A 27,763-nucleotide genomic window follows, 5' to 3' on the forward strand; every position below is an offset into this window, starting at 1 on the left:
TATATATGCGTGTGTGTGTTTTATATAGGAATAGGAATAGAATTCACATTGTGAGAGTTGAGAGTCGAAATGGCCGATGTTCATAAATCTATCTAATTTAATGTGGACTAAAAAAACTAATTCAGAAAATAAAAAATTAAATGGATAAAAAAAATTATAAACCAATTTTTTTTATTGGATCGGATCGAAATTCAGATTTAATTTTAGAAACTATTTAAAACCAAACTTATACATGTATATATATTTTTATTCATAAATTTTTAATATGACTTATTTTTATTTCTTATATATTTATAAAGTTATCATATAACTTATATTTATGAAAAATATATTTAATTAAAGATATTTTACTAATTATTTGAGTTAACAAATATTCTATTATTAGTTATATAATGACATATAAATAAAATACTTGATATTTAAAATTATTTTTTATTATATATCTTACCTTTTATTTAATATTTTTTATAAAATAAAAGTAAGATTAAAATTAAAAACTAATTCAAATCAAACTACTTTAAATTGGAATGAATTAAAAGTTTAAATTAAACTAATTGAATAATAAATTAATAAAATCAAAATGATTAATCAGATGATTTTTTATCTTCAGAAATCCAATCCAGAAACATCCTACTTGAGAATGATATAATATATTGTGCTGCAGAGCCATTCTTGTGGTTAAAAGTTCTTTTAGTCTTTAGAAGTTAAATTATATTTTTAGGAAAAAGAGGAAGAGTAGTTATTACTTTTTCTGTTAAAGTTCTAATAATTTCTGTACTGTGCATGAACATTGTTTAGCTAGTTTTAAAAAGGAGATAGGTCTTTGCTTTTACGGTTGAATATATAAAAACAAATTAACGTTTACTATTGATAGCCAATTCTTGTCTGATTTAACACTCGGACAACTTGGTCACATTTGGAGGCTAGAAAACGAATTCTAATCTTCACAACTCATATCTGCAGTTTCCAATTGGATGTTAGTAGAGATCGGCATTTAATTTTTGCTCCTTATATCTATATATGCCTATAGGGAAGAAAAAGACATACATGTTGGTACTACGTACCGAGGATAGCGCGCGAAAGCCAAAAGGAAATTTCGTTCCAAATTTCCAATACAGCATAAAATTTATATGGTTTGAAGATAATTATATATATACTCCAGAAAACTTTAATTAATCCACAAAATCTTGAATGATACCGTGCCAGATTCTGCTTCCATAAACAATTAAAATTTTACATACATTACTGTCGGAGTAATAATGTTAGGTTAATTAAATACTGAAACCTTAAAATGCTCTGTTCAACACTAAGATAAGAGGCATAAACTTACTCTCTTTGATTAAAGAAGCATGATGACATTGACCTAGATTCTAATTGTTATTCTGGATTAATTTCTTCCATTTTGAGTTACTTATTATTCTTCAAACAGATTATAAATTAATTTTCAGTAATTAATGTAATATATAAATACTAGATAATAAGAAAAAACAATCATGTTGTTATTATAACTAACTATATACATGTTTAATTTGTCATTGAATAGGTCTAGACATTAGGGAAGAGAATTAACATTTAAAGATTTTCCACAGACAAGACAACCTATATACAATGTGATCATAATTAATATATCGCACAGAACATGTATAATATTCAGAATTTTCTCCACGAATATAAAACTGACGTAATTAAAGGATTTATTTATACTAAAGTAAAACAAAATTTAAGCGAAATAAAGATTAAGTAATATTAATTGAATGCGAGGCTAATTCGGTGGGTCTTTCTTTCCATTATCCGATTACTTAATAAATTGCTGGGATATGGATGCCAGCCACACACAGATTTGGAGAACAAAACAAAATTCCACCGGGCAATAAATTTTGCATCTGCCCAGCACATGCAATGGTTCACCAAAGCACACCTTTGTTCCTAAACTTCGATGTGAATCCTTCTAACACTTAATTTTTGTGTCTGACTTTGGTTGGACCCATCATCTTTACTACTAGATGTACCTTGCCTAACCCGAGTTAACCCAGATTTAGATTATTGGTTTCATAACGCAACGTTCAGGCTTTGTACCCATAGGATCTTGTCTATGATATTTTTCAATTCTCAAACGCTGCGTAATCTTTCACTGCCACACTCGACATGCACTTACGAACAATAATAAAGCCCAACCAACCACCTAATTAACAATGCTCAAGTACGTTCAGACTTATACTAATAATTGGGAGTACTGTGTTTGATACTCCTATATAGTATCGCACATTTTTTGAATGGTTAAATTATGCACAAAATATGTGTATAATAAATATCTTTTTCCAAAATATCTAATCTAACTTGTAGAGATTAGAGAAACATCCATGCAACACCTTTTCATCTAGACATGTGATAACCAATGAAGTACACTTGGATATAACAATTAAGGCATAGAAGATGAATGGGAATAAACTTTCACCGACATGGAGTCAAGTTGCAGAAATAGAACTAGAAGTGTTGCCCAGCTCAATGGACTACAGTTATGGCATATTAGGGCATTGCAAATTGCAAGGTATTGGACAATGGAAAGAAGACCATAGTCCACATGATAAGTAGGATAGTACCATGTGTGAATTGCAAATTGGCGCTAGTTTTATTGTGTCAGTCGAGTAGTACAAAGTTTTGAAGGTTAAACTTTACTACTTCTTTGGTGTTAAAGGCAGGTGCACCGAACACGCGATGAATAATTGTGTGAAAACAGTGTAACATTAATTAAATGCCGTGAACAGTTGGTGGTTGAAACAAATTAAAGTCGTAGAGGGGCCAGCTTGTGATTGAGATAAAGGACCCTCTCTCTCTCTCTGCGTTATATAAACCTCTTCAAAGTTCTGCAAATTCAATCCACGAGGATATTGAAGAGTAGTGTCAGTGAGTTGATAGCAATTAAAAATGTTGTTAAGGTACAAAAGAGTGGCTTTGTTGTTGTTGCTCTGTGCCAATGTCTTTGTAGCCAATGTGGTTGCAAGGAATGTGGCAACTGTGGGAAATGATGAAGAAAAGAATGTAGGGTTTGGGAAGGGAGGTGGGTTCGGAATTGGAGTTGGTGGGGGAGGAGGAGCCGGTGGTGGAGGTGGGTTTGGTGGTGGTGGAGGAGGAGGAGCCGGTGGCGGGTTCGGCGGTGGTGCTGGTGCTGGAGGAGGGTTTGGCGGTGGAGGTGGTGCCGGTGGAGGGTTTGGTGGTGGAGCTGGGGGAGGACATGGGATTGGAGGTGGTGCGGGTGGAGGGTTTGGTAAAGGAGGAGGGCTTGGTGGTGGGATAGGTAAAGGTGGTGCCATAGGCAAAGGAGGAGGGCTAGGAGGTGGTGGTGGTTTTGGAAAAGGAGGAGGGGTTGGTGGAGGGATTGGAAAAGGTGGTGGTGTTGGAGGAGGTGCTGGTGGAGGGTTTGGAAAGGGTGGTGGCATTGGAGGAGGTGCTGGTGGAGGGTTTGGAAAGGGTGGTGGCATTGGAGGAGGTGCTGGTGGTGGTTTTGGAAAGGGTGGTGGCATTGGAGGAGGTGCTGGTGGTGGTTTTGGAAAGGGTGGTGGCATTGGAAAAGGAGGTGGTGTTGGAGGAGGTGCTGGTGGAGGGTTTGGAAAGGGCGGTGGCATTGGAGGAGGTGCTGGTGGTGGTTTTGGAAAAGGAGGTGGTGCTGGAGGTGGTGCTGGTGGAGGTTTTGGAAAGGGTGGTGGCACCGGAGGAGGTGCTGGTGGTGGTTTTGGAAAGGGTGGTGGCATTGGAAAAGGAGGTGGTGTTGGAGGAGGTGCTGGTGGTGGCTTTGGAAAGGGTGGTCATGGTGGTATAGGTAAGGGTGGAGGTGGAGGTTTTGGTGGTGGCATTGGAAAGGGTGGTGGAATTGGCAAAGGTGGAGGTTTAGGTGGTGGAATTGGCAAGGGTGGAGGTTTCGGTGGAGGAATTGGAAAAGGAGGTGGCATTGGAGGAGGAATAGGCAAAGGTGGAGGTTTTGGTGGGGGTGTTGGAGGAGGTTCCGGTGGTGGAATTGGAAAAGGTGGTGGCATTGGAGGAGGAATAGGTAAAGGTGGAGGTTTTGGCGGTGGTGTTGGAGGAGGTTCCGGTGGTGGCATTGGAGGTGGAATTGGAAAAGGTGGAGGTTTTGGCGGTGGTGTCGGTGGTGGATTTGGTGGTGGCGCCGGTGGAGGCGGTGGCGGAGGCGGAGGCGGTGGAGGAGGAGGTGCTGGTGGCGGGTTTGGCGGAGGAGCAGGAGGCGGGTTTGGTGCAGGAGGTGGATTTGGCGGTGGTGGAATTGGACACCACTAGAGCGTTGCGAACGTTGCATGCATGACAAAGTTATATTTTAACGTCCTTTGTATTAGCCATGATAATTGGTTTATTGAAAAATATTGTGCTTGTAAGACAGAAAGAATTAATTATTAATGTTGGCTTAATAATATTAATGTACTCCGTTTCTTGTAATAATTAACGTTGAATGAAAGAACCAGAGATATATGTACTCTTTTTGTATTCAATGAGAAGAAGAAATGGCACGAAAATCACTTTCAACCTCAATCTTCTCAAGTGACATTAATCTTCTGTGTTAGCCTAACAATGCTTGATAGTTATTATAGATTAGAGGGGTCTACCATGAATTGACTCAAGCTGACTTGCTGCTGTTTGTGATCGACTAAGATCAACATGGATAATTAGTTTATTTTTAAAAATTATTAATTAATTGATTAATTAATAAGGAATAATTGTGATAAAAAGTTGTCTTTCTTTAAAAGAAATTATATATTCGTATTTTTTAGTAAAATCAGGAGGTTTAATTTCTTGAGAAGAAAAGTGAGGATTTAATCCTAATAATTATTTAGATTTTAAATCATTTGGGATAATATTACACAAAAGATAAATAAAAATTTATAATTTATTTATAATTAGCGTTATATTTTTTATTTTAATTTTATCATGCATGTCAGACCATTCAATAAGAAAAGACATGAAGGAAGTATCTTGAATTAAGATTTTAAAAAATTATTTTAATTTAAAAAGTTATCTGAATTTTAAAGATTATGTGAGAATGTTATAATTTATAAGATATTTTTTCCATGACTTTTATGATAGTTTAGATTTTATTGGATTTATATCATAAAAATTTAAAATATTTAAAAAGACTTTATAAATTTATAAGATTTATATTCAAAATTAAAAGAGTCATTGAAATAAGTAGTAAGAAATTATGAGGTTTGGATAAAAAAAGAAGTAAAATTAATATAATTTTTGTAATCTTTTAATAGTTAAATTGTTTCTAGTTTTAGGTTTTCTTATATTAACCCTTCTTACAATAATATTTTTTCATTCTTGTTTTTGAATTTTAACAGATTTAAAATTATACACTGACTTTTTGGTTTTTTTTTCAATTACTATAATTATTTCATGATAAATCTAATGACATATTTAAATGGGCTTCAATAATAAGTCTATAGTAAAAGGGAGTGATGAGAGTTGAAGATTTATAACAGAGTTACTAAGTTATGGGGATGACAAAATTAAAGATAACTGTGACAAAAATATTACGTCGGACAGACAATAGGATAACATATAAGATAAACATTAATTTATTTACAAAACAAACATAAAAGTGCAAAGGGGGTACGCATGACAAATAATTCCGTACCCGCAGGTATCACCCCAAACTCACCCCGACTTTGACGAGAGATATCCACTTTGACTGGATATGGATACAAGTATAGGTATTACCCGAACTACTTGAGGGGAGATGAGAATGAGAATGGGTGTCAAATTATACCTAATATAAATTAAAGATTTTATAATCTTTTATAAAATAACTTTGTTCCCATACTTATCATTTTTTTATAATTTTTTTGTCAAAACATATATATACATGATATATATTAAAGATTTTATTTTTATAATTTTTGAAAATATAAATCAATTAGCTCAATAGTTAAATAATTAAATAACAAACTTAAAAATATACATTTAACTATAAATATAATTGAATTCTTAATTTTTTTAACTTTAATTTCTTTGTTATTCATTATATTTATATGTTGTTTGAATTAAAATACAATTAAAAACTTAATATATAATTTATTTAAAATATATGAGTAAAGTAAAATTATAAAAAAGAGTTTAATGTGTTACTCACGAATATACCTGAATTCGATAAAACCCAACATAAATGATAATCGGTATTAAAATTTTAAACCCTTCTCTTTTATACTGTATCCACTCAGTCTTTTGGGAGGACAGGGAGGGTTAGACTCGTCCCCAATCCGTCCAATTGCCTGAAGGGGAGGAGTATATTTGACATTTTTTTGTTCTAAAAGAATAGAAGAAACATATATGATACACACATCTTAAAAAATATTAATTTTTGACCGTTGTCTGGTGCTTCTTTCAATTGAGTGAATCTCATTTTTGTATTGGGTTTTGAAAAGAAAAGATTTTGTGTGTGATGAGAGAAAAGAAAATCTAGTAACCATTATTAAAAGAAAGAAAAAAGTTTAACAAAATCTCAATGTGAGATTGTTTAATAGATGTTTTACATTAAAAAGTTATATGAAAATTGAAATCCATGTTAAAAAATAATTCATCAAAATTTGCATATTTTTTAATACCAAAATACTTTTTTAAGTTATAAGATATCTTAATGGATTTTGTTGTACTTCTTAAAAAATCCTAAAAGTCTTAATTGAATACCATAAGACTTATTTATATTATTTAAAAATACTGATTGAATACCACAAAACTTTTTTATAAAAAAAATTAAAATCCTTGTGACAGTCTTGGTGATATGATTGTTAATGATAATTGAGATATTTTAGGATGTGATTTGTTTGATCAATCTTTTATAGATTTTAAAATTATTTATAATTTTAATTTTTAAATATTTTAATTTCAATCGTCTATTATTTTTATTCATAATATAATGATTATTATTAATTATTCTCATATTCTCAAATAAGTTGTATTATATATATATATGGGGAGGGAGAGAGAGAGAGAGAGAGAGAGAGAGAGAGAGAGAGAGAGAGAGAGAGAGAGAGAGAGAGAGAGAGAGAGAGAGAGAGAGAGAGAGAGAGAGAGAGAGCAGGCGAAATGGGATGTTTATTTATTGTATATATGGGTGTTTATCTACCTCTACTATAAGAGTAATTATGAAAAAAAATCTCTTTAAATTTACTTTGGGTAATTGTCTTGAGATAATGTTTGACCATTGGGTTGGTGGGAATGAAGAGAAAAGAAAATGTGATAAAAAAAAGAATGAAAAGAAATAAAAGAGAGTGAAAATGTGATTGTTTGACAGAGATAAAAGAAGTGTAAAAATAAAAGAAAGATTTAAATTAGAGTGATTTATTAGATAAAAATAAAAATTAAGTATTTTTATCATTCCAATTTTACCATGTATTTGTCATATTTTTCAAAGAACAAAAGTTTTTGTTTTTTTTTTTTTACTTTTAGGACGATACACGAGTAATCAGTTATAAAAAAAAAGGTGACGGACTTGGTCACCACCAACTAGACGATTAATGAAATTTATTTTGCAAGACAATAATATATTCGATTATGTCACAGAGATATTCGATTACGCTTCAAAATTAAAAAAAATTAAAAAAATCTGGTATCGTCTCTCCCACGAATTTCACGAAACAAAGGACAATTTTGGAATCAGATGAAAGTCACAAACTTCCTATACACGTTCATCACATTTAATGTCATTTTTGAAGTGGAAGTAAAATGTGTGAAGCCTCCATATTTCGACAACTTTCCTCAGTGATTTCACTAATCTCAAACAATCGAAAGTGCTGTCTTTCACTTATATCTTTGTGCCCCCCACTAATTTCACTCATACCGAACACAGCCGGAATCTACGAATACGTGGTTTGAAAACCGAGTACACGTATACATAACCATTTTAGTCTTTATTCAGGTCGCAATATAAGAAAAGGAAACATTTATCATAGGGCTATATATAGGAAACTATATACCGAATAATTTTGGAATGAAAATATTCACTCTCTACTTTTATATCTACATATATATAAAGGAGATAAGCAAGTGTACCCGTTATAATTAGAATAACTATAAATAACCTGGACCCATTGATGGTTATCATCTAATGTATGTCAATTTCATGACATCTAAGATGATAGACGCTACGCTTCAGTGCATATATCAACAAGGAAAGCTACCAGCAAGACAATTCCAAAGGTTTGTCATTTGGTTGATCAATTGATGCAATTCATATAACACATTAATTGTTATATTTCCTTTATATACTTTTCCCTCTTTTTTATGAGGAAATGAAATTTTTATTATTCTACGACCTGAGAACCGGAGACACATACAAAAAGAGAGACACAAACTTTTTGGAATAAAAAAGAAGGTCCTAGTTATCACAGTACATATACATACCCAGTATAACTTGACACCAGGTTCATTCCCACTACAACTCTATTGTTATATTAAGTCATAGCTAACAGAATATGCACTTGATAATTTAATTCCTCAACCGAATCATCTGAACTCATCTACACTACAGCCATAAATGACTGTTATCCTAGCAAAGCTTCTGTCACTCCATGAGATGCAAAGCCTCCAACAAACTGAAGCACCATCACCAACCCCAATATTGTAAAACAAAAACCACTCATGCAGACCATCTCTTAATTAAAAATGGAAAATACTCAAAATTGTTGTTGGTTATACAATGAACCTTTCCTTTTAGTATAAAGAAGCAAATGAGAAAGATATATTGCGTGCTTTTTGTAAATCAATTTACAATTATATTAGATAAGTTTGAAGTGTTATATTATATGATATGCTTTATTTTTCTATTTGTATGTAATTAAACAATCATTTGTTAACATCTTAAATACTCTATCATTCTTTTATTTTAAGATACAATATGTTCTTTTTTTAAATATATATTTTTAATGAAAGTCAGGTATATATATAATTCCAAATTATGAAAGGTTGAAAATTATAGTTATCATTTGTTTTGGACTGAATTTCAGCGTATCAAATGTTCGAGAGGGTTGCTATTTCACCCAACTTTTTATTCTTCCACCCCCTCTGCAATTTTTTTTATAATTTTATAATACCTAAACTACTTTTTCCTTCACTTCCCCTCCCTTTTTAACAACCCCCACCTTCTTTCAACATTTCACTCCCTTTCATCTTCTCAATTTCGCTCTCATTACCTCCTCCTTATGAGTTCCTTCTTCTCTTAACATTGTTTTCTTGCTTAAATTTTCCGTTGTCGCCAATTTGACGAAAAATAATTTCCATAACTTAAAGACTATATTATGGAAACTAATTTTCATAGTATATATCTGACATAATTGAAACTAATTTTCGATAAATCAATGACACAAAAGAATAATAAACAAATCCTAAAAAAAATAGCAAACAAAATATTGTTAGAGAAGTAATGAAGGTGTGAAAACTCACGTAAAGAAGATAATGAAGGATAAGGAAAAACAATGCTTATTGAAGAGAAAATAAGTAAATGATAGGAGGGGGTGAGAATATGTTTGAAGAAGATGAAGAGGTGAGATTGATGGGTGGGGGTGACGGGGTGTCAGGAGAGTGAAGGGAGAAAAAGGAAAAAGTTTTTAAAAAGGGAGGGTTGTGACTGTGAATATGAAGACAATTTAAGAATTATTTAAATTTTAAAAAAATATAAAGGGAGTAAAGAGTAAAAAAAAAAGAGGATCAAATAGTAACCCCAATGATCAAAGATCCCTTACATTATCGTCCCAACAAATCCCAAATAGAGAACAACACATACATAACCCAACAGACTAATGCTACTCCACATCATGGTATAAAAGTATGTCAATCCTGCTACTAGTCTCTTGGTTAAGAAAAAAAATATTAGATTAACCCCAATCAATAAGTATTCATGATACTGAGCAATTTTTATGTAACATATATTTAAGTTTTTTAATTTTAAAAAAATAACAATACTTTATTACATGTCATATAAAAATTAATTAGAATCATGAATTATAATATTTCTAAACCACCTAATAATTTTTCTTTAAATATCAAGTAGATGTTAAACTCGGCCATCAAAGTCGTAACACTAACATGATATGCTCTGTGCTCTACAAGTATCTATTCCAAGTATCAACACTCTTTCTTGCTACTAAGTGTAAGTCTCTCCTAACAAAAAGAGCACAAATCATTTTAGAAAATCTGATTTAGAAAAGTTATGTTAGTCAGTTAGTTTTTAATTTTTTAACTAGTTAAAAAATTCAGTTGATTTTTCTTTTAATATTTTTTAAAACACTACTTGAAGTAATGTCCTTTAATATTAGTTTTTAATTTTTTATATTTTTTTTCACTTTTATTCTTATATGTTTATTCATTTTTCTTATTAATTTTTTAAAATAAATTATGGTTTAATTATTTTTTTTTAATTTCACACTTTTCAATTATTTCATCAATTAATTTTATCAAATAATTATAATTTAATAAATTATATTTTTAACTTCCAACTAACTTTTTAATTAATTTTACAAAAAAAATAATCAAAATCACTCAATTCTACACCTATAAATATCCCACAGTTTTCATTTTAATCATGTTTCACTTCAGAGAAAATATTGTTAGTTTACTCGCATGAAGCTACAAGATGACTTTAACTCACCCACCAACCTACAAAATAAAAAATTCATATATGACTGTTTGTTTGACATAACAATAAAATAAAAACAAAAACTTTGTTGGACTCGGGCAACAAATTGTATGTGCAAATTCTATATAAAGAAACACATTAAGTGCAAATTAATGGCAAATAAACACTATGACATGGGTAGAATGCAGGAACTAATCACTCTTAAACTTTTTTTTTAATGTGAAATTAAAATGTAATTCCATTTTAATTTGTGTGGGAATTGAAATTAAAAATAATATATATATATATATATATATATATATATATATATATATATATATATATATATATATATATATATATATGGACGGCCTATTCTACGATCAAACATGGATTTCCCCAAAGGCTGCATCTTAAAAGGACTGTCTATATCTGTAAAAAAAAGGACTAGCTATATGTCAGTTTTACGTCTTTCTGGTATTTTCTATGCTCTAAGGAGCCGTTTGCCTTTTATTACAAAAGAATATTTTTTCATGGTTTTCAACTATAACATATATACTGCAATTTAAGAAAAAATTATAGTTAAAACTAACTTTAACATACATTTTAATTACATTTAATAATTCAAATTAATTTCATCAAAAATAATTTTACTTACCTTTAAAATAAATAACTCCTAAATTTTTTGCGGTTACCCCATTATCCTGTAAACATTCCATCGAGAAAAGGGTGATAAGAAAGAAAAAAATATGGATGTAGTGATAAGAAATGAAGATAAGTATAATGATTATTGGTAAGTTCGAAAAATGAGGCGTGAAAAAAAGTACGGTTGTTTTATTTTGTGGAATAGGAATATTTTTTAATTTACTTAAAATTAGACAATTGTGTTGTTATTTTGAAAAAAAAAACATTAACTTTCTTATAACATTATGAATTCAAATCTTCTTACTAATAAAAATTAATAATTAATATCGATAAAAAAAACCTTTTACAACCATTTTATTCATTACTGAATATGTATAAATGAGGTTTAAATTATCTTAAATAAAAATAAGATTGAAAGTTATTGATCTAATTTTTTTAATTACACCCAACTCTTGAAATTATTCACTTTTGTTTTTATTTGGAGTAAGTTAAACAGGACCTTACAAAAATATGTTAGAATTTTCACCGACGACAATAGAGAATAACAGCTCATGTTAGTTTGTCATTAGTCATCTTTGTCAACAGTGCCATTTGCAGAAAGAATATTAAATAAAAAAAAATAAAGTGTGAAAATGTAGTGAACAAGTCGTGCTTTTTACTTTGGGTAGAAGATTCAAAGTTCAGTGTTCAGAAGAGTTAGATATGTATAATTTAATGCACTGTCATGGGTCACAAACTATTTAAACATGGAGCTATCAGAGCAGAACAAGCAGTCAAACTCAACTCATACGGCAACATTGAAAATTACCAAAACAGACAAAAAGGGTTCTTTAAAGCATCTGCAGCTTTGGATTCTTGCTTCACAAGAGAAAATCATTTCATGGGGGCAATTTCTTAATGGGTTAATTTAACAGAAAGAATATCATTTTCTTTTGTCTTGTGGGCTAAGTCTATAATGGAAAAGCTACTTTTTCGTCCTTCTTTTTACCTCTTTTACGTTGTTTTCCTATCATTTCTTCTTCTCTCTATGTTACAGATAAGGGCTTTCCTCACATTATTCAACTTTAGGTAAACAAATCAAAGCACCCTCTTTCCTTTTACAACACTTCGCCATTGCATTCACCATAATATGGCCGTAGTAGGTAGTTTGATCACTTCTAACTTTTATTTTTAAGTTTGCTCTAAGTTTTGTTGTTCAGCAAATTGGGTTTGTAAATATTGAATTTGAATCAAATCCATGATTTGGGTTGGCTGACTTTGTTGACTTGGTCCTGTCAGTTCTGAAAAATCATTTTAAACCTAGAATTGCGTTGTGTACTTCAAAGCAAGCAAATGCACAAAATTTGATGTTAAAAGTTGATATAAGACTTAGAAATGCCCATGTTTTTTTAAAGGTTGTTTGCATATGTTATACATGTATGGCAAGTCATATAGCTTGAAGTGCATGAATTCTTCTTATGTTGTTCTATGATGATGTTTCAGGGAAGTATCGAGTGGGATGTTTCAGTATGAGAGCTAAGAGTTTGATAAGTAAGAAGCAGATTAGTACAAGATTAAGAAAAATGATAAAGTGTATATGTTCGAGGGAGCAGTTAAGAGTGGAGGAGTTGAGTTACTCATCAGAGTCACTGGCAACGAGGGACTATTCGGCAAGTGGTGGTTTATCATCTCGACCTGGTGAAATCGACCCAAAGGTTGATAATACCAACATTGAAGAAGCAGAGTCCTCTCTCCGTGAAAGTGGTTATTTGAACTATGAGGTCTGATAAAGTATACTTTTGCCTTTTGTTTAACCATGTAGCAGCATCATCTTAAGATTCTTGAACTTAACATTCTAATCCATGATGCTGATAGTGATGGGTGCTTGATCTGGTTAGTTATTTCGAAAAAATAAAATACTTTTTTGGCAGAACACACCCAAAACAAAAAAAAAAAATCATCTTAGACATGCACTCGCCATCCCAAACATGCTCTATTTTTATTGCAATAGATTCTATGATATTGAAGCCTGAAAACTGTGACATAACGAGAAAAACTGATTTTAATTATTTCAATTTATACTACTTTGGAACAATTAAAATATTGCATGAAATCATTTATTGTGAACGATAAAATTAAGTGCATAAGAAAAAATTGCTCTCACACTGGGAGATTAAACTTTTGGTCTAATGGGCAAGTACTTACCTTACAACCGAGTGTTCTGGTCTGTGTACTGTTCAAAAGAAAAGTTGAACGACATTTCGGAACAGAGTTCTGGTATATGGAATGTTTTTAGTGATACATAAGTGGTATCTGCATTTATTGAAGAAGAAAAGGTTATTTATAGATTGCAATATATAGGCAGCAGAATCCCCGGATATTTGTTATGTTGCCAATAAATTCATATTCCTTTTGAACAAAAAATGAACTTTCTCAATTTCTCTAGCAAGACCTATCCCACGGATTCGAAGATGGAAGCACCCAATTTGGTCCCAAAGTTTTATATATCATATTGAAGAAACTCTTTTCAGTGTGGAATATCTGAGGATAATTTATTATAGCTGAAAAAAAATGGTATCACGTAATAGTAATATGATGTGTGATAAGCATGAAGAAATTGAAACGTTGGCCAAGGTTCATGCAGATTCTGTCCATGATGGGATTTCATGCTCACATATATCTGCAATTAGACTTAAAGGGTGCAACAATTTACCCCTAAATGACCTTTATCTGCTTTTGTATCATATGCTGGGCTTTCTATGCTTCTTTCTTAGGCTGTATTATGTGTAAGAAATTAGGGCCTTATCCCAATATTTGATTTTATTGATACTTGAGATGCCTCATCATTATAAGATGATTGTGAAACTAAATGACCTGTTCACAATAGGAAGCTAGAGCCTTGCTTGGAAGACTTGAGTATCAGAAAGGCAATATCGAAGCTGCACTTCATGTGTTTGAAGGAATAGATATTGCTGCTGTCATTCCCAAGTTGAAAGTTTCTATATCTAGAAGATGTGAACCCAATAAACGCCGTTCGCAAAGTGATGCAATGCCTCCTATGTCAATGCACGCTGTTAGTTTACTTCTTGAAGCTGTCTTTCTCAAGGCAAAATCGTTTCAGGCTCTTGGAAGGTTTCAAGGTGCTTCTTTCATCTTGTTCTTAGTTCTTATTTAAGTATATCCATGCATACCATCTTAACTATCTTGCACTTTATCTTCAAAGTCTCTAGTTTCTGTGGAACAATAAAAAAGATCATTCAATTAGTTTGAAGTCTATGGTCTTGCTTGTAATAGTAATTTATTTATTTATTTGCAGATGCTGCTCAGTCATGCAAAACTATATTAGACACTGTTGAATCTGCTTTACCAGAAGGCTGGCCTGAAAACTTTGTTTCAGACTGTAAACTACAAGAGACAGTGGGAAATGCTGTTGAACTGCTTCCAGAGTTGTGGAAGCTTGCAGGCTCTCCTCAAGACATTATGTCATCCTATAGGAGGGCCTTGCTTTATCATTGGAATCTTGACATTGAAGCCACTGCAAGAATTCAAAAGGAATTTTCTTTTTTTCTTCTGTATAGTGGTTGTGAGGCAAGCCCTCCTGCTCTCCGCTCTCAGTTGGATGGTTCCTTTGTGCCAAGAAACAACATAGAAGAGGCTGTTCTTCTGCTTCTGATTCTGCTGAGAAAATCTATTCTTGGATACATTGCATGGGACCCTTCATTGCTTGATCACCTTTCTTTTGCTCTAAGTGTTTCTGGGGAATTCAAGACTCTAGCTCAACAGATTGAGGAATTGCTTCCTGAAAGCATGGAGAGAAAAGAAAGATACTATACTCTAGCTCTTTGTTACTGTGGGGAAGGTGAACATATCACTGCTTTGGACCTTCTGAGGAACTCTTTGAATCATAGAGAGAACTCAAACTGCATAAAGGAATTGCTTCTAGCTTCAAAAATTTGTGCTGACAACAAGGTTTGCGTCGAAGAAGGAATCAAATATTCTTGCAAAGCCATTTCTCAGTTTAATGGAAAGTGCATGCAGATGGTAGCTATTGCAAATTGCTTACTAGGTGTTCTGCTGTCATCAAAATCCAGGTCAGCTGCTTCTGAATCAGAGAAGGTTTTTATGCAGTCAGAAGCACTCAGTGCTCTAAAAGCTGCTGAGGGAATGATGAGAGAAAGTGATCCTTACATCGTCCTTCATCTTTGTCTAGAATATGCTGACCAGAGGAAGTTAAGCATTGCTCTTGATCATGCAAAGAAACTGATTAAGCTTGAGGATGGATCTAGTGTTAGTGGATATATTCTATTAGCACGGATTTTATCAGCTCAACAAAAGTTTGTAGATGCAGAACTTGTTATAGATGCTGCTCTAGATCAAAGTGGCAAATGGGATCAAGGAGAATTGTTGAGAACTAAAGCTAAACTACGGATTGCACAAGGAAAATTAAAGAATGCAGTGGAGACATATACTTTTCTTCTTGCTGTTCTTCAGGTTCAAAATAAAAGTTTAGGCACAGCAAGTAAGGTTGTGAAGGTATGTGTCAATGATAAATGTAGAATATATCACTTAGATTCTTTAATAACTCAAATTATCAACGGGAAAGGAATATTAGAAGCTTCGCTCAAAGTCTTAAACTCTACCTTTTAACATATGTAGAATAATATATTACTTTTCTGATTTATCTTTCATACAGAATAAGGGAAACCGTGACAGAAGACTGGAAATGGAAATATGGCTTGATTTAGCCAATGTGTACACGGCCTTATCACAGTGGCAGGATGCTGAAGTTTGTCTCGCAAAATCTGAGGCTATTAATCCCTATTCTGCTTCTAGATGGCACACAAAAGGTATATCTCTTATCTTCTAACTTTGCTCCCTAGCCTTCATAGGTACTATATGTTTGTTCAGTCTCTTTCTTGTCATTGATATTTGAAGATATAGATTCTCAGTTACTGAAAAGTATCCAACATTGACACAAATGTGATGGTGTAGATTGAAAGGTGTGAATTTTCGTTATATTAATAGCGCTATGAAACAAGTATTTTTCTTATTAGATTTTATGTGGGCCAGAGTAAAGATGCATTACTATAGCACAACTTTCTTGAGAACACTTCTATTTCTTTGGCCACTTGATAATCTTTCAAGTTAGTGCCAAAAGCAAGTATCTCTTAATAGAATCTACATTCTACATTATTTTCTTAGAAAGAATATAGATTCTTAGTGAAAAGTGGATGACACTTGCACAAATCTGATGGTGTATATTGAAGAGTGTGAATTCTCGTTTTACTATAGCATATATTTTCTTGGGAATACTTTTCTTTCTTAAGCCACTTGGTAATCTTTCAAGTTGGTGCCAGAATCAAGTATCTCAAAATAGAATCTACATTTTAGAAAGAATATAATTGTCCCCAAAAATATGGAATCTGAATTTTATTGAAGCTTAACATGTTTTACATTTTAAACTTCCCGTAAGTCCAACAGTAACATTTTGTTAAGATAGTTTACTTACATTCTTCATGCAGCAAAATTCTTAAGCTAGGATTTTGCAGGTTTGCTTTCTGAGGCCAGAGGTTTTCATCAAGAAGCTTTGAAATCATTTAGGAAAGCATTAGATATTGAGCCAAACCATGTACCAAGTTTGATATCCACAGCCTGTGTACTCAGACAACTTGGTGGTCAATCATCTTCAATTGTTAGAAGCCTTCTCACTGACGCACTACGCCTTGACAGAACAAACCCTTCTGCTTGGTACAATCTTGGACTGCTCTACAAAGCTGATTTGGGGACATCAGCAATGGAAGCTGTTGAATGCTTTGAAGCAGCAGCTCTTCTTGAAGAATCTTCTCCCATTGAACCCTTTAGATAACACTTTCAACTTTATTTTGTTAACATATATCATAGATTCATAGTAAGTTACAAGTCTGATTGTAAAGTTCAGCTTCTTTTAACTTCTTTTTTTATAGGTGAAATGAAATAGGAGAAAGAACACAGATAAATGTTTCTCTTATGTGCCATAATGTAATTAATAATTTATTTTCCCTTTTATGTTGGTTGAAAGAACACAGTTTGTGCATCATTTCTATCAATATCCAAGAAGCTAGATAATTGACAATACATTATCACAACAACCGCATAGGGTTATTACCATGTATGCGATGAATTTCACGAAACCATTATCACAACAACACCTTTGATTTCTACCAAATATTTTTTTTATTAATTTGTTCATTACCAACAAAATAAACCCACATTGTTTCATCTCTTATTTATGCTAAAATCATTCAAACCTATCAATGTCTAGCACAAGGTTTAGCATTTAAGTAATAGCTCAGGTTTTTTCAAACAATCAAACTAACATTTTCCATTTTCTACCCCATCTTATAGTATGTTATTCTCAGTATGGTCACTTACATTGACTTATAAGTCATTACATGCGATGGAACATAGGCCCATAAATGTTTTGATTGTTCATATATGAAATTTAGATTTTCTATATCTTCTAAACTATAAAAATTACAAAGTGAAAGTTTTTAAAAGAACTTGTACCATCTGTTTTGCTTCAGTGAGCCACTCCATTTTCAATCTTTTATCGATGGGTCGTTTGACAACTAGCAATGACATAAAGCTTAACCAAATCAACCCTTAATGCACTATTCATCCCTTTGTGGGAATTTTTCATCCTTTAACAATTTACCTTCCCTCCTTCAACACATTATCTTTCACTGAAATGCAACATTGATTCCATTCCCATCTTTGTGATTCTCATATTATCATTTCTGTTCAGTTTACTATTTCTCATCAAAACTTCAATTTCCCAAGCGAGAGCGCATCAAGCTGAATGTCGTCTAGATCTCCAATGCACAAAAAAAGTTTTGAAGATGGAAATTTTCAAAGACGACTGGCATGCCTTTGAACATACTCTCCTTGCGTTCACTTCCGTTGCTACGCAAATCATGTTAAGAAAGTATTATTAATTATTGACTCTGTTATAATTACTGTCCTCAAGTGTGTCATTTGATTGTTTTGCAGGTGAACGCAACAACTCAAACTTGCTTTAAGGCCAGGTTGTAAAAAGAAGTTTTATCCCATGTATTGAAAGGTATACGAGTTACAACCTAACCATATGGCTTTCTTTTAGTTTTTCTGTTGCCCACTTCATTCGGCTTCATAACATTCTTTTTTGTCGTCTTTCCTGAAGCAGAAAACAATGTTAGGTTTTGAGTGTCTGCAGTAAGCCTTTTGCCGCAGACAATCTGAATCCAACATCGTTCGCAATACCAGAAACAATGCCCAGGCAACCTATTTTCAATGTCAGACAATCCAACATCATGTTCACTAAATACAATTTTAGATTTCTCCTCTCCTTGTCCACTTGAGAGAAATCATATATGAAACACATCAGAACCAAATCACCCATGGCAACTATAAGTTGGGGAGAAAATGACGTGAAAAGAGTAAAAGATTATGTTTATACTGAACATGATAACAACGAGATGTCCATCTGATACAGCCATAGAAGTTCAACTACAATTATTTGAGTTACCCCCCACCAGAAATATATCAAATGTCTCAAAAGGCAAGACTAAAATAGTGCATGTAACAAAGTACTTTCATAGAGTATGTACAACACATCCCTCTCCCTGTCACAAATTGGTTCTTCACTGCGTGTTTTCTCGACGCCGGACATACCTTGTTCTATCATTGTATCTTGGTCTGTCTTGATGCCTTTGTGGCTGTGGTTCCACCCTTCTCTGTCTTTCAGGTGATCTCTGAACGATCTCTCCATTCACAAATAATTCAGCTGCATCAATGGTAACAAATTTTGCAACCAATTATTGAATTGAGAAAAGGATAAAAACATGGAAGCCTTGACCAAAAAATGGATATGAAAGATAACATACTGTAAAAAGCTCAATCACAGCACAAGACAAAAAACAGGGACCAAGAATTTTTGCTAAATTAAATAGGTTATCTACTGAAATATGAACTATAATTAAAATAATTATGCACAAGCATTGTATCAACTCCAAAAATTCTGCAACTCCAAAAATGAATGAAATAACAGAACTGAAGGAGGGAAATTCTATGTAAGTCCATTAGCATTCAAAACTAAACATTACTCAAGAGTTATTAGCTTTGCCAAGATGGACTGCTACTCAACTTAATTTATTAAAAACAAACAGAAAACTGACACTACTGGCCTCAGAGAAGAGGTATCAGTTGGTTTTATGTATCAACTCCAATGATTCTGAAACTCCATAAAGTTTGTGAAGCAACAGAACAGAATAGGAGAGAAATTTCATGTGAGTCCATTAGCATTCAAAGCTAGCCATTACCCATTGAGAGTTTTTAGCTTTGCCAAGATGGACTGTCAATAAAGGGAGAAAAAGTAGGGTATCCTCACAAATTGTATTGAACATTAATAAATAGTACCATTTTTTTCAATCACCCTATCCTAAGCCTGACACTACTGGCCCCAAAGAAGAGGTAAAAGTTGGTTTCATGTATCAACTCCAATGATTCTGAAACTCCATAAAGTTTGTGAAGCAACAGAACAGAATAGAAGAGAAATTTTATGCGAGTCCATTAGCATTCAAAGCTAGACATTACCCATTGAGAGTTTTTAGCTTTGCCAAGATGGACTGGACTGTCAATAAAGGGAGAAAAAGTAGGGTATCCTCACAAATTGTATTGAACATTAATGAATAGTAACATTTTTTCAATCACTGTATCCAAAGCCTGACACTACTGGCCTCAAAGAAGAGGTATCAGTTGGTTTCATGTATCAACTCCAATGATTCTGAAACTCCATAAGTTTGTGGAGCAACAGAACAGAAAAGAAGAGAAATTTTATGTGAGTCCATTAGCATTCAAAGCTAGACATTACCCATTAGAGTTTTTAGCTTTGCCAAGATGGACTGTCAATAAAGGGAGAAAGATAGCGAATACAACAAATTTCCAGAATACACGCATCGATGTGGCAAAGTAAAAAAGAATGCAACAGATGTGGACAAGATTTTTAACTTCAAATAAGTGATAATCCATCTCCAAAGAGCATGGTTAGGCATTTACAAGTCAAAAAGAGACACAATAAAAACTCTATACAAATGCTGAAAACAGATTTCATCTCCACTGAACTGCATCTTCACAAAGTATATATAAGCACAGAATAGTTTAGAGAGACATTTGATGCAAGTCCATACGTCAAAAGCTAAACTTACATAATCTAGCTTTATCAACATGGACTGACAATTTGACATATTATTGAAACAAATAAACATACTAAAAAGACCAAATATCAAAATCAGGTTCACATTTTCAAAAGGAAATGTGTTTCTCAAACCGACAAACATATAATACATAGTCACTTAATGCATAAAGTGTTAAATCCTTACCGCCATAGTCCTTGTTCTCTGGATCAACATACGAATCCGGTAGCACAAACAGAACTCCAGGCAACCCTACACAAATAAAAAAGAGTGAACACAAAAAACTAATTTCAAAAACTTCCACTTCAGAAAACATACCTTCGAGCTTATTAGAAGTCTCTTCATCAATTTCGCACCCGAAACCAAAGTACCTCTCACATGAAACATTGTAAATCTTCTTCTTAGCTTCCTCCTCGCTTCCGAGAACCTTGGCGAGGGTTTGGATGTAGCAATCGATCATCTGTTGCTTGGTGGCTCCCTCGCCGCCGGGATGGTCCATGACGATGAGCCAGTGGTTGTAGTCGCAGCCGGGAAAGAGCGGCGCCATCTCCGTGGGAGGCCGGTCGCTGAACGACGACGACGATGACGAAGCTGAGTTCAGCGGCGAGTACGCTGAGTCGCCGGCGCGGTTGACACGGCACCGGATTCCGGCGACGCGGGTGGAGGGAGGGACGATGGCATGGGAGAGAGGGAAGAGGAATCGACGCGTTGAGACTGAGAGTGACGAGGGTTTGGGTAATGTAACGGCGAACGCAGCGGTGGTGGTGGTGGTGGTGGTGGTGGTGGAGAAGAGGCGCATTGTGAGGCGCGCGCAGGAAGAGGAAACGGCTCTTGCCATATCACAGTGCCTCAGGATTAGGGTTTTCGAAGGCTAGGGTTTTTGCCTGTGCAGAACCTAATCCGATTCCCACCCTTTTTATCCACCAATATCATAAATTTAAAATCAAAATAAATTGCCCATCTTGTGTCATCAATGATCCAATATGTTATCGATGGTCCAATGTGCATCTGTTCACCCAAAAAAAAAACAAAGAAAGTCCATCTATAAAATGAGTCCTCCTACCAAGGCCCAGTCCAATTTTAACTAAAAGAGATGGTTGACATTTAGAGATGGTGATTAGTGCATGTTTAGTGAAGATTAAATTTTAAAAAGTATTTTTTAATTTCTCTTAAAATGTTGAAAAATAATATATATTTTAAAAAAATGAATGTCTATTCGTTAAGGAATTTTTTTAATTGTGACATTGCATAACAATGTTTTAGATATTCTACTTTCTCTATTGATTTCAAGTTATTTCGTTTATTGCCACATCTATTTTCATGTAACATTTCTATCTTTATGCATAAAAATATAGTTCTTTATGCATGTTACTTTGGATTCAATTAATGTAATTCGGTAAGACAAATATTCATTGTATCATTACTAGATATAACTAGCAATGAAATGACATATCATTGAAATAATTAACAAACAAAAAATATTACTTTTTAGATCTCCTTTTTCAAAAAAGAGAGATCAACTCCACAATTAATAATTTATGGTAAATTATAATTATAATTATGGTAATTTATAAATATGATTCAACATTTGAATTAATAAAAACGAATTCTATAAATAATTTATTTTAAAAAAAATGCATAGTATAAAAGCAATCTAAATTTAATAAAGTATGACAAGTGATAAATTTTTGTTTTGAATTTATATTATAATTAAGTAATAATGTGTCACTTTTCAAATTGATCTTTTCAACATTAACAATAGTTATGGTTATGTGAAGTTATTACTAAAATGACGATAAAGATTTAAAATAAAAATTTTAATATATCATAAAATCAAAATAATAATAAAATTTATCAGGGAGTTAAATCAAAATTTGGTCCAACCTTAAATATATTTAAACTTATAAATTATCATATTTCAAAACTTATTGAAATAAGCTGAAAATAACTTATAGATATATCATAAGGTGTTTTCTTAACCTTTGCAAACTTTATACGAGAATTATATGATAAGATCAATTCAAATAAATCCTTACAAATAGGACCTTAAGCAAATATAATTTATTAAGTATACAATCTATTATGGTGGTTCTTTACACGTTCACCAAAAACTGATGGATCTCATAGAACAAAAAAATATTGCAAGATGATTTCTATGACGAGGGGTCTAGATCCGTAAGGGCCGTAACCAATTGCGTCCAATAAACTAGTCAATGGCTTTACTAAGAGAATATATTGACGTTCCGACTGGATCTCCTTCTGTATAATACCATCCACCCTATCACATTTTTTTTTTAAATATTCTCTTGTGAGAGGTTAAAATCACCTCATTTATCTAGAGGGAATGACTTGGCTAATTGATAAAACATATGTGTGAATGATGGTAAATAAAAAAATCCAGTCACTTTTAGTTATAAGTATTCGCCAAATTAAATTGATCCAGTGAATCAACAATAAATAAAGTCAAAACAGACCAATTAATATGTATTTGGAAACTAATTAGGAATTCAGTTTCACACTTTTCAAAGTAATTTCCTACTTTCTTAAGCAGAAGTGACCCAAGAAAATTGTTACTTTTCCATTGAACACAACCACACAATATAAATTAGTCAAGTTAATTCAGTTAACTTTTTGGATATATCTTCTTCTTCTTTTAACCTGAACCAATCAATGTCCATGAAATATGATCAATTTAAATTTGATTTTACCTTAAAGACAAAGCAATCCAACCTATGAATACCCTTCCTTTGGGTAATTGCAGGAATTAAAAGTGAATAAACTTTTCATGGATTAAAAGTTTTTTTATGTTTTGAAGGATTAAAAATTTATTTAATTTTTCATTTTTTAAAGGATTTAAATTATAATTTTTAAATCTAAATTTTGAAGAAAAATATTTATTTTCGTTCAATGTTTACAACTTTCTGGTGGCAAATTCAATGCTTACAAAATTTTCCATATATTTTGTATTTTCCCTTTTGTTGTTTTATATTTTTAAATAGACAACTTGATGATCTGTCTTGACCCAATTATATTGCTATCAACTTTGATCGTGTTGGCTTCCTCAAAATGAGCATACATGACCTGAAAATTTGTCATCATTAGTTCGAGTTCAAAATTCTCCTAAATTCCACTTTGATCGTTTCTTGAACAAATAAGTTTTTAATTTTTTCTTTCTTGTTCATACTTCATACCTCTATTTTTTTGTTGTTGAGTTTTATTTTTCCCTGAGTTTTCAAACCTCTATATTATAATATGGAAAACTAAAATAAACATGGCAGGTACCAAATCCTATCAATCCAATGGCTTTTTCAAAAATTACAAAACATGTAAGTTATTATACAAACAAAGTGATCTATCTATTATTTCATAAGAAGAACGACAACATAAAATTTTGGCGGGATGAAAAGTAATTTGATCAATGAAAAAGAAAAAGAAATCTTGCTCAAGACTAATTATTCTAAATGTCTTTTCACAATAATTGAGGGAGAAAATACGTCTTCAAATAGAGTGGATCTAAAACAGTATTGTTGCATAGATCATATTTATAAATTCTCTTATTTTTATCCATAAAATAATCTTTTAGTACTAATAAACTTTCATTTAGTTTATCAAGTTCTGAATCTTTATTTATCCCCTCTTTCTATTTTCGTTGATGATTTGATTTTTTATATATATATTTTGATCATTTGAAACTTATTTGTTTTATCTTCACGTCTTTGAATTAGATATTGAATCGTTATATAAGAATCCAAAGATAAAAAGAGAAACGAAGCATAATAAATAATATTTTAATTTCAGTATTTTTATTAATTAAATATTTTTATTACTTTGATTTCATATTTAGAAAATTATTAATAAATTTTTATATTTAGATTCTCTTTCTACATATTTTTTATTATTATATATTCTATATTTTTTAATTTAATGTTGTCAATCATAATTTACGGGTTTTTCTTACTGATAAGAAAATATAATGTACAGGTCTAATTTTTCTTATTGAATCTTTTTTAATTGTTCATATCAGAAAGGAAATTTATCTTTTACTAAAATTAAAGTACGCCATCAATCTTAACCGGTGAAGTTGAAAAATTGAAAAATAAAATATTATATAACGTGTGACTCAATCTCAAACATTGGTACCATGTTCTCAAATTATTTAAGCTCCAATTGTTTTTTGATTGAATATTATCCAATTTGGCAATTTTTGAATCATTTATATATATTTTATACATGCAAAAGTGAATGGAATCATAAATATCTACGGGAGGGATCCGAATCATCAAACATTTGTTTCCAGCTTAAACTAACTATTTTTATTCAATGTTTTAAAATTTAAATCTCACTGAACAGGTTAATTTGTGGTTGAATCATCACCAGTGATTAAATTTATATTTTTAATGTTATTTAATGTTTTAAATAATATAAAACTGTGATAAATTAGGATATAAAAATTATAAATTAATATAAATAATTATATTATATGTTTGATAAGATAAAAATTAATAATAATTTAAAAATATTTTACAATTATATAAAATGTTTAAATATGTGTTTATTTTAAAAAAATAAAATAAAAACATTATATAAATGTTTATCTTTGATTATGATTAATTTTCGTTAAAAATCTGATTAATTATATTTAGTAAAATTTATTCTTCCCATCACAATTTTTTTTATCTATAAAACTTATTTGATAGAATATAAATGGTAATACAATCACGATACATTTGGATACAATTCAAAAAAGATCTCAGAACAAGCACTTGAAAATGGCAGAAACCAGTGCGGAGGCATATCGCCCCTTAGTCACACACATACGAAAATGACACTACAAAAGTAGCAAGTGATCCACAATAGAAGGAACAAAATAAGCATACCTTTTATTTTTTATTCGTGTATCACCTCTTACGATCACTGATCAATTCACGATTAAAGTCCTTATAAGAGACTTGGAAAGTTTTTAAAATACCTTCTCTAATATTCCTTCTCCTCCAACTAATTTTCTCTTCCTCTGGGGCAGAATAGTATTTAAATTAACTTTAATTTCATTTTTTTTTGTTAGAAAGTTTGAGAATTAGTATATCAACATCAAAATAACAAACTGGGAGAGTGTATATCTAGTTCAATTTTGTTTTTTCTTAGAAAGCTTGAGAATTAATTAGTATATCAACATCAAAATAATCAGGGAGAATGTATGTGACATTTTTAGTGTCACTTCTGGGATGGATGAGCATGGATGCGGAATTATTGTTCTCTCAAAAGGAAAAAGTCGCACATGAATAAGGTGCAGCGAAAATTGCTTAATATATATCCTTAATCCTGTTGAAATTTCAAAGTTTTATAGGAAGGGAACTAAAAGTTGGGAGGGAAAAACTAGTACAGAAAGCAGATTCTTGTTCTTTTAGGTATAGATCCAATTGCAGATGTTAGTGTAAATCAACTATGAAGGACGGCGATGAATTTGCGGTGCTAATAATAAGTCAAATTCTTCACGGGATTATTCTATCACTCAAAAGAAGCTTTATTCATAATTCGTTTGCTTCCATATAACGTGCTCTTTTAGCATAGTAGTGACCTGCTACTTCCTATTTCATATATTCTAGGTTATCACTCTCTCTACCTAACCAACTTGCTGTTAGTATAATTTTTTCTTTTAAAAAAAAAAGATGTTAGAAATTCAGGTGTGAACTAGGAATGAATATCATCTCCACATGAAGTGTAAACTGAAGAAAGTTATGTAAACTAATTGTATTGGGGATTTTGGGTTGAAAAGTGGTGTTACATTTATTGTTGTGATTTCTTTCTTGATGGTACGTTTAGACAAGGTAAAATTAAAAAAATATAAATATTAACATATACACAAGTAACCCAACCACACACAAAGGTGGTTCATTCATACTGCTCTCTTTCAGGAACTTTGAAGGCATTTAAAGGTGGATTGCTTTCTTTCAATTTGGTTTTCTTCATACATATAAGAATCCCTAACCACTTGTTTGAGGTACCTAAGATTAGAATTTATATTTATGTTTGAATGAGAAAAAACAGATTGAATATATATATATATATATATATATATATATATATATATATATATATATATATATATACTTTGTTTGATTAAATTAAAGAGAGATAAAAAAAAGAAAAAAGAAAAATAAATTGACTTCTAAAAGAAATTCATTTTTTTTCTTCTATTTTTCTTCAATTGATATATTTTTTTTAAGAAAATCAAGTTTCTTATATATTATTTTTCATCCTACTAAGTAATCACATGATTTGAAGATGTTGAAAAGTTAAATGTGAATATGATAAAAACAATTTTTTTTTTTTATAGTAACACCTTATGCTTTGTTTGAAATGAGCTGAGTGAATATCGATGAAAGGAATAGGGAACAATGGAAAAAGTGAAAACCTATTCTTTCCACCATTTGGTATGCTTTGAAGAGGAAAGGATGCAATGAAAAAAAATGTAAAACCCACCATTTTTTTTACTCTGTTCACTTTTGGACCGAATGAGGTGAGAATGTTGGTTTTGGCTTTTGGATACTAAAAAAATTTAAATTATCCTTGTTTTGTATACTCTTTTTGTATTAGGAATATTTATGGTAATCGCATAAATATCATACATAAAAACAAAAGCTAATAAATTTATCATAATAAATTGTGATAAGATAATATAAAAATTAAAGTACTATTAATACATTGTACATAGCCTATTTTCTAATTTCATAATTCGTAAAAAATAACCTCAATCCAAATCAGATTGGTGTTATGAGTCGAGTTATAAACAATCCTAATATAGATTATCTTATCCAATAAATCTATAATTAGGATATTCCAAAAATGAACTCAACTAATTGTAAGTTCGTAATTTACTTTGAAAAAATAAACCCGACTAATTCCGGTTTTGTTCATCCCCACTTTAGATTATATATAAATCGAATTATTTTAGGAGTTATCATATATTGAAGCGGGAAAAGGTTAAAAAAACATAGTATTCTTTTCGAAAAACCAGTTTAGGATGTAACAAAATATTTTTTTTTACACACTGCGTACAAATTGGTGCGAGACAAATCGTCAGAGAAGTATTAGTTCTAAACTTAATTATAATTTATATCCATTTTTGTCCTGTAGCTAAAAGTCTAAAAAGACATTAGCCATACAACCTTCCGTGTTTCCCTCTTAGGAACAGTAGAATCAACATTTGTTTTGGAATAATTTACTTAACATAATTATCTATGCTTAAGAATCCAAGAAGATAGTTTTCTCGTCCTTCAGATAAAACCATAAAATCAATCTGAACTCAATACCT

General features: G+C 31.6%; 3 protein-coding genes across 5 annotated transcripts; 2 read left to right on the forward strand and 1 right to left on the reverse strand.

Annotated features, from left to right (window-relative positions):
- The first annotated feature begins 2,837 nt into the window (after nt 1-2,837).
- Nucleotides 2,838-4,539, forward strand: LOC114370465 (glycine-rich cell wall structural protein-like). 2 transcript variants are annotated; one of them, XM_028327826.1, is made up of 2 exons: nt 2,838-3,997; nt 4,082-4,539. In XM_028327826.1, the coding sequence occupies exons 1-2, from the start codon at nt 2,926-2,928 to the stop codon at nt 4,288-4,290; spliced, it is 1,281 nt and encodes a 426-aa protein (XP_028183627.1). In that variant the 5' UTR covers nt 2,838-2,925; the 3' UTR covers nt 4,291-4,539. The 2 variants fall into 2 exon arrangements, with proteins under 2 accessions (XP_028183627.1, XP_028183626.1); XM_028327825.1 differs by having other exon boundaries at nt 2,838-4,539.
- A 7,524-nt stretch (nt 4,540-12,063) lies between these two features.
- On the forward strand, nt 12,064-17,318 carry LOC114372498 (protein NPGR2-like). 2 transcript variants are annotated; one of them, XM_028330082.1, is made up of 6 exons: nt 12,064-12,405; nt 12,746-13,023; nt 14,130-14,382; nt 14,559-15,775; nt 15,936-16,089; nt 16,765-16,877. In XM_028330082.1, exons 1-6 carry the CDS (start codon nt 12,393-12,395, stop codon nt 16,779-16,781), a joined length of 1,932 nt encoding a protein of 643 aa, XP_028185883.1. In that variant the 5' UTR covers nt 12,064-12,392; the 3' UTR covers nt 16,782-16,877. The 2 variants fall into 2 exon arrangements, with proteins under 2 accessions (XP_028185883.1, XP_028185882.1); XM_028330081.1 differs by having other exon boundaries at nt 12,072-12,405; nt 16,792-17,318.
- Nucleotides 17,319-18,683: 1,365 nt separating this feature from the next.
- On the reverse strand, nt 18,684-21,371 carry LOC114372213 (multiple organellar RNA editing factor 2, chloroplastic-like). The gene is made up of 3 exons (XM_028329668.1): nt 20,770-21,371; nt 20,638-20,703; nt 18,684-19,043 (listed from the first exon to the last, which is right to left on the reverse strand). Exons 1-3 carry the CDS (start codon nt 21,287-21,289, stop codon nt 18,901-18,903), a joined length of 729 nt encoding a protein of 242 aa, XP_028185469.1. The 5' UTR covers nt 21,290-21,371; the 3' UTR covers nt 18,684-18,900.
- Between the last annotated feature and the right edge of the window lie 6,392 nt (nt 21,372-27,763).

This window comes from Glycine soja, chromosome 10 (genome assembly GCF_004193775.1).
Source record: "Glycine soja cultivar W05 chromosome 10, ASM419377v2, whole genome shotgun sequence".
Taxonomy (NCBI): domain Eukaryota; kingdom Viridiplantae; phylum Streptophyta; class Magnoliopsida; order Fabales; family Fabaceae; genus Glycine; species Glycine soja.